The 15,394-nt window shown below is 39.3% G+C and overlaps 1 protein-coding gene across 1 annotated transcript in view; it reads right to left on the bottom strand.

Annotated features, from left to right (window-relative positions):
• Vwa8 (von Willebrand factor A domain containing 8) overlaps nt 1-15,394 on the bottom strand; it is a 349,402-nt gene that overhangs the window by 176,433 nt on the left and 157,575 nt on the right. Inside the window, exons 17-19 of the mRNA XM_031362757.1 lie at nt 10,911-11,026; nt 3,270-3,376; nt 1,307-1,413 (exon numbers count right to left, since the gene is read on the bottom strand). Coding sequence (XP_031218617.1) covers nt 1,307-1,413; nt 3,270-3,376; nt 10,911-11,026 — 330 coding nt within the window. The remainder of the gene's footprint in view (nt 1-1,306; nt 1,414-3,269; nt 3,377-10,910; nt 11,027-15,394) is intronic.

Raw genomic sequence — 15,394 nt, 5'->3', positions numbered from 1 at the left:
ACAATGGTCTTCCGTCCTACTGAACTTCCTACGTTGTTATATGTCGTGAAGGCTTTGCAACCTTAACTATTTTGGAGTTCTTCCTTTTGTTACTTATAACAATTTCAATTTCACATTTTTTTCTTTTTCTCATTTCTGCTATATGGATACAATGTGAAAAGTGGACAGCATGCTTACAAATATTATTGCTTCTCTTAATCAGGTTTTTGTTTTTATATCATAGATAGGAGTATTTTCCTTCTATCTATATAACTTCATTTTCTACCCCTTTGATATACAATGATGCAGTGGTCTTAAAGGAAAAAAATCAGTTAATTGATTATAGAATGAAATAAAAAGTATAGTTTTGATATATAAATGTTTAAACAGAACTATTTTATTAAGAAAGAAATATTTGCCTAGATATCTTTGTACTATTTATCTCACTTAGAGACATAAATTATGATACTCATTCCTTAAAAAGATAAAAAAAAAGCAAGTGCTAACATAATTTGTAAATGTCATTATTTACATGCAGATTAGCAAATAAGAATTACAAAAAATAAGCATGCTTTTATTATAAAAGAAATATATAACTGGAAGAAATAGAAAATATTTTCAGAAATATTTACTAAAACCAAGTCTTACAGAAATGAATCTTGTAATAATAAAGCTTTCTAAGTTCAAACTTATTTCTGTGTCTTCCTAAACCACCCACAATTACTGGTAAGGTTTAAAGGCAAAAATCTCTGCCACAGTCCACTCTCCAAAGAAAAGAGGAATGCAAAGAAAAGGGGAACCCTTGGAGTATGCAGCAAGGAAGAACGAGGAAAACAGGATGCATAAGAAGCTTACTCCTCAATTGAGAATTCTTTGTTTAGCTCTGTACCCCATTTTTTAATGGGGTTATTTGGTTGTCTGGAGTCTAACTTCTTGAAAAAAAAAAAAAAAAAAAAAAAAAAAAAAAAAAAAGAAGCTTACTCCTGTGAGCTACAGAGTGGCTTAACTAGACACCAAAGCGATAGATAACCAATGGGTCTGTGTGTTTTCATCCAATGAAATACTTTACTAGCCTCAAGCACAGTCATACATACGTGTGCACATAACATGCACATATTTAAGCCCACAGCAGTAACTCCTCTAATTTTAACCATTGGAAGGAATTTTAAATCTTATATCACTGTAATTAAAAATATTTCAGCACTTCATTTTACCTTACCTGAACTCAATTTAGGAAATCATGACTACAATTACACATCAGTATCATTTAGATCAGAATTGACAACTATGATGTGATTATCCTAAGACCACAAAGCAATGTTCTCACCTGAACGTTGTCATAGAAAAGAACATCAGGCACTTTCATCTTCTCATGGGCATTGTGCACGGGCACACTGACGGTGCCAATCTTCAGAGACCCAGCGACTACTTCACCTGAACATTTTGTACAGGACAGAGCATTAGTCTCAACAACATTTTGCTAATATCCAGAGAAGACTAGTCTGGCCAACACACAACACAAGGCAGCCTCTGTAACCTGCCAGGTCTTCAGGATTTAAATTAAGCAAATAAAAAATAAACCAAAACCACTGTAGCTCTCCAATTTATACTGTAGATCCAATATAAGTCCACAAAGGAAAAGAGCAAAAATGTGGCCGTGAACCAACTTATATACCTATCTGCTGAGATAGCACACACAATGTAAGGTTCAGAAACACCCATTAGAGTTCAGCTTATAGAAGGGCCATTCAGTAGCTAAAGGCTTCCAGGATCACTTTGTTCATACAACCAGTGCTTACTGATAACATTTCAACTACAAAGGGACACACTGGGAGAAAGCCGCCTAGCTGTTTTTCAAAAGTCTCATACTGTCTGTCTAAGTCTGCCAAGGCTGTCAGCTTGGCAGGCACAAAGCCGGCTTTTGCCATCACAAATGGGGGCAAATATGATTTCAGGAGAACATTGAACACATATTCTGATAAAAAGCCAGAATTGGAGACTGTGGCATTGCATATGAAGGTTCAGCCTTTATATGACCATGCTACACAGATTGCCACCAGCACATTCCTCAGAGAGAGACCTGCATGGAGAGCAAGCCCTCATGAAAAGGTTGTTCAGTGGGCCTGGGCTCTTGACAAGGAGAGGGAATTAAGTGCACTCTCCATAAGATGGGTAGCTTTTAAGATGAATGAAGCCAGTCAGTGAGCAATCTCCTCATTTAGGTCTCTCATCCCTACAGGAAGCTTAGATGGATGCTGCTGGGCCTGACCTTTCCCAGACTGAGCAATCTACCATCCTGACGGCACAATCTTTCTCAGATATGTTATCAGCTCTAATCAAACAATGGCAAGATTCTATATGTCCAGGGTTATTATGGCTCTGTGAGTGGCCTCTGCACATCTGTTCAGATCCATCAATACCAAATTTACAGTTTTATTTTTAAAAATTCATTCAATTTCCTTAATACTAAATTCTTGGTTCAATATAGACACAGTTACTAAAATGCTAATCCCTAAAGCAGCCATTACAGTCCCAGTGGAGAACAGTCACACGCTCTATGCTTTGAAAGACAAGGACTTCCATTAAGAATGGGAATTTCCCTGTGTTCTAACTGAAGGACAGGAACCTTTAGAGTGTTCGGTCTTCCCCAGTTGAAGCTTCTCCTTCTTGGTAGGCAGAAGAGAGGTGGCTCTGTGAGTGACTGGAGGGACTACAGGGGGCTCTCATGACACTAGTCTATGTCACCCTGAAAATGCTCTCTGACATGCTCCATAAGGAAACTTGGTAGGCCTCAGAATGCAAAAGTATGAAGAAAATAGAATTCTGGTCTGTATGGAGAAACACATTTGGAAAGACATGGACTTGTCAAAATTGGACAAGTTAATTTATGACAGGAACTTCTAAAACCTTTAGGATGTTAGTAGCAAACTGACTCAGTACACATGCAAAGTGGGGACTGGGGTTTGTCTAACATTCATTGAAAGAAGTGACATAAAAACATGGCTTCAGACTAGTGTTTGTTTGTTTGGCTTTGACTTTGGCTTTGTTTTTGGAGACAGGGTTTCTTTCCCTTGTGTAACAAGCCTGGCTGCCTTGAACTTACTTTGTAGACAGGCTGGCCTGGAACTCATAGCATGCACCAATATGCCTGACCCCAGACTGTTTCTTAAAGAAAGGAATATTAGATTCACTTGTTCAGTACAATACACAAAACAAAGTGGATTGAAGGCTCTAGTAGCAAGTGTTTGATCACTGTTCCGTCACCTACAGCTAGCCAAGTCAACACTTACACCTGTAGTTCTCCAGCTCTGGTTCCAGGGTATCGTCACGGTTTGTTTCTATTGCAGCATCCACCAGATTCTTCTCCAGTGCTGACCGAGCGAGGCTTGGTAAGAACCTAGTAAGAGGGATGGAGGACCGTGATGAGCCCAATGCTTTCTGCAGTTCTCAAGTATCTTTTAACACACATGCCTTCACCAATTGCAACCAATTAAGGAGAAACTGTGTGTAAAGCACATGTTCATGTAATCTTTAATAACTAAGCTTATATGTAATACCAGTATTCATTTATATACATTTTGCAGATTATGATGAAAATTTTTACTTTCATAAGTGGATTTTGTGGACTTCCTATTTGTTTATTGTGTAATTGTATATTGTAGCATATCAAATTTTTCTTAATAAAACAGCAATAGTCTAGCCTGCTCTAAGGTGGCAATCACAAATTTAAATCAGCAGAAGTAAATTAATGTGGTTTTTCTTACTTTAAACACAAATTACAGAAAGATAATTTATTTTTGTGTTTCCTCCCATTAAGAAATCTCTTTCTACCTATTTTATTGTCAAAGTAACCATCTATGCATAACAAGACACTCTTCAACTACAAAGATAACATAAGCACTGTGACTTGAAACAGTTTTCCTTCCACACAAAGTTATGTTTAGAATTTATGATCCCGGTTAACTCGCAGGAAGGATCTTCAGTCAATGACTGCCTCTTCTGTGCTAGTATATAACAACCACCATGCACTGCAGTGTCCCAAATAAACAAATGCAGAACACACCATCAAATTTAGGTTTACACAGTACTAAACCTTGCACATGCTCCCTCAGACTTGAGAACAAACCCCAAATAAAACAAAGGCTGACATAAGCCAGAAGGCATGTAAATGAGAGTGTAAAACACTGGGGCTAGGGGGTGGGATATGAGTCCCTGTCCCCATAAGACTGAGCCATAGACCTGACACTGTCTTTCCTACTGCCTCCCTTGGGTCCTATAAGACCATGGGGAAGTTTACATAGCTCTAGGTTTCTGTCTTATCAATTCTGAAGTCATCACAGGTCTTAGATCACTGCTTTGCTGTCCAAACCAAGCCCCCACCAAACCCATTACAGGGGTTCCGTCCTGTTTCTTGAGCTCTTGACCTGGCATCATGCCCAACATTCTTCTCATAGTTGCCCCAGAGTTTGGGAATATTAGGCACTTCATGGGCATTTCTATTACTACCTGTTAGGTCACCTGGATTGATACCACTTACAAGTTTTGATTAGTCTGCTATTCTTAGCAGCCCTGCTCTCCACATTGTCTACTAATACATCTCAGGCCTGCCCTATATGGAACACTTCTGGTCTTGCCTAAAGACTAAAGGATAGAAGAATTGGGAAGAGAGATATTAATACTAGGTCTAAAAGAACATGAGGAGTATACTGCAGTAATGGCAGCAATGGGCAGGCTGAAGGGGAAAGACAGCAACAGGGCTAGGCAGCTTCACAGGGATGCTGTGCTGGAAGAGCGAGATAGCTGCTTCAGCAGCACAATGAACACCCAGGAGTCTTATTTAGAATGAATAAGAAATTAATTTATACTTGTCATTGGAACTGATAATTTACAAATGGTATTAGAAGACTTAACATAGTCGGGTCTATCTGATAAATATACTTTGTAATCTGTGGTTCTTTGTTATATGTAAAATTTATTAATATGGTCTCAAAGCTTCAAGGTATTAAGTTTAGGCAGTTCTACAAATGGAATTCAGTATTTTCCCAAAGGCCTTTAAGTAGAATTATTAAGCTCTACTAGACTTGCAGTTAATGAACCTAACTAAGAGAAAAGCCCAAAGAAGTTTCAGTATTTTTAATCACAGCCTTAAGAAACAAAATCGATTTTTAAGACAAAGCTGTATCTAGGCAGTCAGTCTTTGTTCCTGGAGACAGTAAAAATTTCATGTTGATAACTGCTAATCACTGGGTATGATTACTTCTCAGGCTTATTTTAAAACTAATTACATAACCATTTACAAAGTGGAAATCTTATACACATACTGTTAATTTTATATCATTTGGAATTTTTTTTTAAAAATGTGTGTAACTCAGTTTTTTGGTGCCTGCAATAACTTTTTCATTACTTTACATTTCAAGACAGTTAATCTTCATTTCTGATTAGATTCTTACAGCTCTATCTAATATTTTACTACTAAAGGATCATTTCTTCCAAAATTACTCAGAAGTGCATAAGTCAATGTAATGAAAACTAACAAAATGGACTAGAAATCTTTATATGGCGGCCTTGCATCCTTCTATGGAAGAGGCAGTTTTAGAATTCAAACCGAGTATGTCCTGAGCCTCTAAATGTTTGCTCTAGCCCTGGGTTTTGAGTATCTAGATACCAAATAATGTAGTTGTATGCTACAACCCTGGAGTCATATGTGGAGCAGAGGGTGAAGGACTACGCAGTATTTCAGATGAGGGGCATGACCACAGGATAGCCCAGTACTAGGCTGGTTTCTCCTGATTTTATCTGCTTATAAATTCTTCATGGGTATTTTATGAAACTTTTCATTTTGTCTTAAAGTCTCAATGAAATTCAGTTCCTTTCATTGCTTCAATATGAAAAGAAGTTATTAAGAAAGGAAAACCCACTTCATGCACCAATAATCTTTGGTTACTTCCTGCCTCTGTGTTCCCCTGAGGCTGCCAGGACGATGCCCCGCTGCAGGATTGCTAAGGGCAACAGATGAAGGGTGGACAGGACAGGTGATAGAGTGTTTGATTCCATTTCCGAAGGGTTCCAGGGTGATAAGAAATCAGGCCTTTACTGTGGTCTTCTGAGAACACTGGCAATACTAGTTATCAATGCAGTTATCTATCTAAGAGAGTAACAAGTAAACACTTAAAAACTCTAAAATATGGTAACATTCCAGAAAACTTCAGAGAATATTAAAAAAAAAAGCACCCACACTTTAGTCTTCCTTCTTCATGAGTTTCATGTGGTCTGTGAACTGTATTCTGAGCTTTGGGGCTAATATCCACTTATCAGTGAGTGCATACTATATGTGTGCTTTTATGACTAGGTTATCTCACTCAGGATGATATTTTCAAGTTCCATCCATTTGCCTAAGAAGTTCATGAAGTCATTGTTTTTAATAGCTGGGTAGTATTCCATTGTATAAATGTACCACAATTTCTGTGTCCATTCCTCTGTTCAAGGACATCTGGGTTCTTTCCAGCTTCTGGCTATCATAAATATGGCTGCTATGAACATAGTGGAACATGTGTCCTTATTACATGTTGGAGCATCTTCTGGGTATATGCCCAGGAATGGTATTGCTGGGTCCTCAGGTAATACTATGTCTAATTTTCTTAGGAAGAGCCAGACTGATTTCCAGAGTGGTTGTACCAGCTTGCAATCCCACCAGCAATGGAGGAGTGTTCCTCTTTCTCCACATCCTCACCAGCATCTGTTGTCACCTGAGTTTTTCATCTTAGGCATTCTAACTGGTGTGAGGTGGAATCTCAGGGTTGTTTTGATTTGCATTTCCCTGATGACTAAGGATGTTGAACACTTCTTTGGGTGCTTCTCAGCCATTCGGTGTTCCTCAGTTGAGAATTCTTTGTTTGGCTCTGTACCCCATTTTATTTTATTTTATTAGATATTTTCTTTATTTACATGTAAATTTCTCCTTTCCCAGTTCCCCTCCAAAAACCAACCAACCAAACAAACAAACAAAAACAACAAGAACAAACCCCTGTTGCCTACCCCCTCCCCATGCCTGCCACCCCATCCTCTCCCACCTGACTAATACAGATGTAGAGGCTCACAGCCATCCATTGAACTGAGTACACGGTCCCCAATGAAGGAGTTAGAGAAAGGACCTATGGAGCTGAGGGGTTTGCAGCCCCTTAGGACGAACAACAATATGAACTAACTAGTACCCTCAGAGCTCCCAGGGTCTCAATCACCAACCAAGGAGTGCACATGGTGGGTCTGATTGTTCTGGCAGCACGTGTATAGTAGAGGATTGCAAATTCGATCATCAATAGGAGGAGAGGACCTCGGCCCTGTGAAGGTTCTGTGCCCCAGTGTAGGGGAATGCCAGGGCCAAGAAGTGTACCCCATTTTTTAATAGGGTTATTTGGTTCTCTGAAGTCTACTTTCTTGAGTTCTTTGTATATATTGGACATTAGCCCTCTATCGGATGGAGGATTGGTAAGATCTTTTCCCACTCTGCTGGTTGCTGTTTTGTCCTGTTGACAGTGTCCTTTTCCTTGCAGAAGCTTGGGGAACTGGGTTTTATCAAATCTTTTTTTCTCACTTATACCACAGAAACTTAAGAACAGATATCTAATTCTTCTGGAATCTACTGTGGCTATTCTCAAGTTCTACATCTCACCCTTGTTTCCTTGCACACTTCCTCTTGAAATGTTTAGGACTGGCCTTACTGCTGAGTAGTATTGTTACGCCACGGGAATTTGCTTAATTTGCCCCATTTGGGAACTGACACATTTCGACCTATAAACTCACATCTTACTGATCTAGAATACTCTTAGTTAAAATCTGCTGGAATAAGTCCTATTTCTTTTTCTATTCGAAGACTGGGGTGTAGTTTAGTATGCATAGGGCTTTGGGTTTAATCTCTAGCAAACCCCACAAAAGTTCTGTTAGGTGGATCTCAGTCTTTCTCCTGCTATCTTTTGCTTACCAACCACCATTCATTTTGCATCTCTTCCACTTGCTGTGCTAGCTTCCACCCACTTCAATGCTTCTACAACTCTGTCTCTACTATTCATTAGCCCAGTAGAAATCTTACTTCAAAGATCTTGTCACACATTTCTGTTTGCTTTTTCTTTCAAATCCACAACTCCAGGGCTCCTTTATGCTGCCTTTCCCAACGTTTACACCATCTGAAGTATATTCACTGGGAAATCAAATATTTTACATTGGGTTCTTGGAGTTCTATTCATCAGTGTTCTATCTGACAAGTCTCCTTCATAATTTGTTCCTCAAGTATAGTTTAACTTTAAAAAGTTATCATTTCTAAGTGTTTTTGCCCACTTACATGTCTGTTTACCACTTATGTAACCAATGCCCACAGGGGCCAAAAGAGGGGCTGGGTCCCTCAGCATTGAGCCACCTACATGTGGGGCCTGGGAATTGAACCTAGGTCCTCTACAAGAGCAGCCAGAGCTGTTAACTGCTTAGACATCTCTCCAGTCCCAAGTTTCTAATTTTTGATTGTGAGCTTACATTCAGATGGACTGCTTAGTACCTTGGGTAGTGAAAGTATTGATGCATACTGGGCTTCAGGGTTGCTAGTCTAGGCAAGCCTACAGTCGTTCAAAACTCTGATTGAGTTAACTTAAAATAGCACCATGTAGTTTCCCCACTAATAAACAGTGTCAACACAGACCTCATACCTGCACCAGGCCACATGGGGCACTGGTGTGTGGCTTTCTTTCCCACACAAAGTTCCAGAGAGATGGCAAGATTTCTTATCATTCTCTCGTTACATGAGCAAACCCACTTCAGTCAAAAAGGGCAGCAAACATGCCTACTTTACTCCTTTACTACTTAACAGCAAGGGGCGCTGCTGCAGATACTCTGTCTCACACATCTAGACTCACATACCCTGCTCAGTAAAATCTGGCACTAAATTCTTAGCAGCTATAATGTCAGCCTTTTCTTATTCTGGTTTAACTTTACTTTCATTTTAATAGTAGATCTATTGATGCAAAATTTCCACCTACACAATTTGCCTAAAGTATATTAGTCAGTTGTTTTAATTGTGTTCACAGTAGTGCAACCATCACCTCAAATTATTTTAGAACTCTTTGCTTACTCAATGGCAAACCCACAATGCCCTGCTTCCTAGTACCCCAGCTGTAGAACGCCAGCAGTGTGTGCTGTCCTACTCTGCACAGCTCAGTAAGAGCCAAGATTTTAAGCTCTACTAGATACAAAACAAACAAACAAACAAACAAAAAGACTTTATATATTTATGTTCATTTAAGAAAATACTAGTAGTGATGTATTATTTTGAAATATACAGTTAACATGTTTGGAGTTATTTCAAATTTATATGGAGAAAAACGTATGTATTTTCAGTATTGCTGTAGACAAGCATCTATATAACACTGTTAAATTGATTGTTGTTTTATATCAAACAACTTTTATAATACTCATTTTTATTGTTATAATATTTTATAAATTTTAAGGAATATGACAAAAAAGATATTGTAGGTATTGAAGGGGGTCTCTGGGGGGAGTTGGGGTACAAAAGGGAAACAAGAATGTCATTTAATTCTATTTACTTAAAATACGTTTTTAAATGTTAACAAATTCATATAAATTGAAATCATGTAACTTTTCTCATCATAATGCAATAAAAGTTAAAAAACAAAAGAAAGAAAAGTTGCATAAAGGACAACTGCAAAGTTCCTAAGCCACATACACCTCCTTTAACTCCTCTTGTCAAGGGGTAGACATAGCATAACTAATATCAGTAAAAATAATAGTCTAAAATATGAAAATATTGAAGTATATACAATAATCTAAGAAAAACTATGCCTATTTGGAACTATTAATAATCTTTTCTTGTTAATCTTTTAATTTATTTTTTGAGAATATATCCTCTTTACAATTATTTATTTAATGTGTATGGATGTTCTTGTCTGTGTGCCATATGTGTGCCTGGTACCCATGGAATCCAGAAGAGAGCACTAGATACTTTGGGGCTAGAGTTACAGAAGCTGTGAGCTGTCATTTGGATGCTGGAAACTGAATGCAGGTCCTCGGTAAGAATATCTAGTATTCTTAACCACTGAACTATCTCTCAAGCCCTTTTTAATCTTTTAAAATAATGTCATACAGCCGGGCAGTGGTGACGCACGCCTTTAATCCCAGCACTTGGGAGGCAGAGGCAGGCGGATTTCTGAGTTCAAAGCCAGCCTGGTCTACAGAGTGACTTCCAGGACATCCAGGGCTATACAGAGAAACCCTGTCTCAAAAAACCATAATAATAATAATAATAATAATAATAATAATAATAATAATAATAACAACAACAACAACAACAACAACAATAATAATAATGTCATACAAACATGATTTTGTAAGAAAATTCTGCAAGTGACTGCAGATTATCATTACTTCCTAACTGATATATGAACTCTTAGTATACATGAAAAGACATTAGCTTTATGAGATTTAGCTATAGGATCAGTACTTGATAGTCAAAAAGCTGCAGAGCAAATTTGGGAAGTAGCAATCCTGATACTTAGGGCGCCTAGCTCAGAAGACCCATGGATTACCACGCAAATCACAAGCACACTATTTACTCCCGTGTGACCCAGGTAGGTGACTAAAACAGTTTTCTCATTCACAAAATACTTGGGAAATGTTTAATTTTGTTCTTATTTTATGTTTTGGCACTACTGATTGAACTCAGGGCATTCTCTACCACTAAACCATCCTTAAAATTGCTTTTAATTCCTGAATAAATATAAACTATGTTCTAATAACTGAGAGCATGGCTGAGCCAGCTATGTGGTTAATACTTTTTACAGACTGTGAATAGGGACAGTCAATTTAGCTTATAGTACCATTCTAGCCAAGGGTCCAGGATTTGAACTCTGGCAAAAAGGGACCATAGTTACCTGGAAAGACAGGCTTTGGTAATGGCATCATGAAGATTTTCGCTGGGATACTGCGAGAGCCGGCGAGAGATCCGTAACAGCTGACGGGTGGAAAGTGAGGCTGCCAAGGACTGTGCCTATGAAAAGGCAAAGACAGCCTGCTAAGAGTTTCACTTCGACTTGTTAAGGCCCCTGTAGATAGATGTCACTGCACAATTCATTATTCCTGAGGGACAAGGCCAAATTTAAATACATGCAAGGAAAGAATTATGAATAAAAAGGGACAGAATCCATTTTATACTTAAAATAGCCTCCAGGATAGCTTTACTAATCTATAGAAAGCATTTATCAATTAAATTTAACTTAGGTCTCTTGGTGGGGGAGGGAGTAAAGTAGAGAAAGCTGTTCTAAATGCAGGTCACACCTGCCTCACGAAACCCTTACGTACAATTGACTATTCTCGCTTTTCTTCTTCACACAGCTGACTTGTTAAGATATTCTGAACTCAGAGCTCTAAGCAAATCTGTGGTTTCTGAAATACAAAAAAGGAATCGTGGGCAGTTTAGGTTGCTGACCACAAAGATGTCGACCAGTTTATCACCTAAGTGGCAGATTGCTACTGGAACACTTTTCTTAATACTGTTGGAATAAGTTTCTTTTTGTTTTCCTACACTTGCTCCAAATTTCAGTGATGCACTAATGGAGTTGCTAATTTCAGTAATATAGTAATACAGTTGCTAATACAGAGCCAAGGCTCCAGGAAAGTCAGAATATCTGCTGGCTTATGTTTTACATTATCTTGGCAGGCAGCACAGTAAAGTTTTAATGCTTGTTGGCTTTAAAGTTAGACAAGTCAGGTTCTTACTGGCCATGTGATGTTGGCTAAGGACATAATTTCTCCAGTCTGCTCCTGCATCTTTAAGATGACACTATACAGCACCTTCCTCTGTGAAGCTGTTCTGAGGATTAAAAGTAGGGCTACTACCAAAATAACAGACATGATACAGGTGATAGAGAGGATGGCGATGCCCCACAAATGACACAGACAATGGAATTACCCCACAAATAACAATTGGGATGCTCACAAAAGGACAGAGATGACAGGTAACCCCACAAATGACAGAGATAATAGGGTGCCCAACTGAGTGAGTATGGGATGCTCAAAAAATGATAGATACAATTGGGCACTCTACAAATAAGAGATGATGGGGGTACCCCACAAATGACAGAGATGATAGGAATACCCAAAAAGTGACAGATGAGCCAGATGGCCTACTTCCAATGAAAGCAGCCACACACAATCTCAAATATCCACACAATTGTAATGAATTAAATTATTATTGACCTAGTTCACAACTCAGATCAACAGCATGGTTTAGGCTAAGGCAGCACAATGAAGCCTTTCTGAAGCTATTTGACCTCTGAGAGATCACTAAGGCAGAGTGAACTGTTTCAAAGAAGGTCGAGGGCGGCAGTGACCCTGAGCATCTTAGCAGCAAGAGGAAGCAGAGGAAGTAACTCGGGGCTCAAAGGGGACCTCCATGAAACCCCCACCAGAGCATCAATAACCCCATCCTCAAGCATCACACAGCTCCATGAGGTGTGGCTCTGCTGCCACTAGTGCTATGCTTCGGCTATGATATGAGTCACACAGCCTTTCAGGACCAGATCAGGAATATGACCAACAGCTACAGCACCAACTCTTTCCCCTGTTAAACAAGTTTCAAAGAACTCATTTACACGGAAATGTTTTGGTGAATCCTTGTTCTCAATAGATGTGCATTCTTGACATAGAGAATGTTTAAATATAAAGAACCATAAATTTTAATTAAAAGTGACATGTAATTTTATGCTAAAATAAGTCAAAACAAAGCAAAACATTGATGAATGTGGCTTAAAATAGTCACATGAGCAGGAGAAATGGACAAGGGCATGAAAACAAAAGGAATATAAAGCCATGTTGAGCATGAGCTGCCAGCCATACTTCTAGAAAGCCTGCTCGCCAACCACCTTGAACCACCAATGACTCCATAAGTGACTCTGACCTCAAAGCTGTGGGATGCTCTTACAAGCAGGACTTCACCATCCTGAGGTCTAACTTGATTGGCAATAGTGTAGAAAAAAGAACAGAGATGTGTGAGACCAGAAGCAGATGCTGCTTCATTATTAGTCTTTCCTCAAAAAGACAAAGTCCTACAGGGAGGTTATGACACCAAGATGGAAGAAAAGGTGGCAGCAAATGAGCTGAACTGTATGCTAAGTGGCAAACAAAGAAGAAGGCGGAGCTGTGGATAAGTACTCCTGTGCCAGAAAACAGGGAATTCAGGAATTCCCAGCCTTAACATCTTAGACTATGAGAAGTTCCTATTTAGACCACACCAGGTCAGAGAAATGCACTCCAACACGATTCTTCCAACAGTTTAATAATAAACTAATATAACTTCCTAAGACCTGACATCCCATTCTTGTACACTTATATTATGTGGGCTTTGTATCTCATCCCAGCAAACCCTGAAGGTCTCATACAGGTTTGGAGAACACAATTCCTTCCCTGGAAAGCACCAACTTCTTTACAGTAGCATCTCCTGTTTAAAACACTGGGGCTGAGTTTTACGTGAGCCATTTTTGTGTTGAATAAAGGACTTAGTAACCCCTGCTTTCAGACTGTCAATTAAAAATTCAGAATAGACTTTAATTTTAAAAGTCCTAGTGTATTTTGCATTGTAATATCAAATTTCTTTCTTTCTTTTTTTTTAACCTCCCATAATATCAAATTTCTAACAGCAATTTTATCTTGCAGAAAGGAAGGTGAGAATGTGAAGTACATTCCTTGGTTACCATGGTTATGCAAGTTAAAGGAACACTCGATGGGTTTTTCATATTAGCACAATTATTAGTACCCTCAAGTGCTTAAAATATGAAAGATCTCATGAGACATGAACAAAAATAATGTTTCTTCTCTTCCTCTTAAAAATTCTCATACACACACACACACACACACTTACTCTCATACACATATATAGTAGCCCTGCCTGGAGAGAAGCCTAGAGATGATCTCTTAATAAATTGCTAATTAATTAATTTACCATTCATTCCTCAAGGATTTAAGTATCTATTATCTGTCAGGTTCCAGTTAGTCAGAGTAGAAGACTGAAACAAGCCCCAGACTTAGAGAGTTCAAGTACTAATTGGAGAGCTAAATATAAACTGCAAGCAGCTGTGATGGGTCAGATCTTGAGTACCTAGTGTCACAAAAGCAGACTGGGAGGTACATGAAACTTCTGCTTAGAGGGCCACGAGAGCGACCTAGCAGAATAGGGGCCCAGAGGAACAAGCCAATGGAGGGAAAGCACATTCTAGGCAATTCTAAAGAAGAGGCATTTTAATGTGTGCTAAAGTTAAAAATAGCACCAAGCTAAGTGTGAGCAGAGCTGAGGGGCTTCAGCAGAGGCTGAGGAAATGAGGTTGGCAAAGCAGCAGAGTCACAGAGCCAGCAGCCACAGAGCATGCTGTCCCCAGTCAAAGGACAAAGGCAATGGATCCCTCAAATGAATAACAAGAAGTCTGGAAATTCACTGAGAAAGGTCACTTCATGGACAATATGGAAGACTCATTTATTCATTGTTCTATCAGATATCTGCTAAATATCTACTGTTATTGCAAACAAAGATCATATTTCTACAGATTCACAGAGAATAAAACAAATGAAAACCCAAGAGACAAATAGACAACAGAATATACCTAAAGCATGTCTACCATGCCTAAGATCATAAGCCCTATGAGTCTGGAGGCAAGAGGATAAGACACAAATGAAATGGCAAGGAAAACGCCTCTGAATCACACTGACTTGGAAAAGAATGTGGAAATGTGACATCTTAGCAAATCTAACAGGGGAAAGGGAACAGTTGTAAAGCGGCCCAGGAGAGGAAAACACAGAGGTAGGTGCTCCAAGCCCGACACTAGTTAGAACGTCCAAGAACAGGGAAGACTGCCTGCTAGCTCCATTTCACATGCTGGAAGGCGCTCTGAACACTGAGTGGGAAGAGAAGCCATCAACAGTCCCTCCTGGCTGTGATCCCTGAAAGCTTTGATGCACAGCCTATGAGACACACCAATGATACAGCAGTGGCATGACTATTATGGGATAGCCAGCTGTGTTGTAACTGGACTTGAGTCCTGTTCCATGGGGGGGAACTCAGACCTGGTATTGTAGCGTGGGCCAGACCTCAGGCTGTGAAGGTCACAGTCCCTACTACTACTGTTTTTGTTAGGAGGACATAGTGTCAACCTGGCTTCTAAATATGTATTCTTATATTCATGGACTAGGGCACTGCTCACCCCTACTCAGAGAAATTTCTTTATGTAGTGGATGATGGTTAATATAGAAACTCACAAGAGGAAGCTCCACTCCCAGGCGCTCTGACACACCCAGATCAGAGAGCAGACCTTGGGTGCAAGCTCCACAGCCAGTCCCACAACACCCAGAGGAAGCTCCACTCCCAGGT

Source organism: Mastomys coucha, unplaced genomic scaffold, assembly GCF_008632895.1.
Source record: "Mastomys coucha isolate ucsf_1 unplaced genomic scaffold, UCSF_Mcou_1 pScaffold9, whole genome shotgun sequence".
Classification (NCBI taxonomy): domain Eukaryota; kingdom Metazoa; phylum Chordata; class Mammalia; order Rodentia; family Muridae; genus Mastomys; species Mastomys coucha.
Note: the sequence above shows the minus strand (reverse complement) of the source record. Positions and strands in the feature narration are given on the sequence as shown.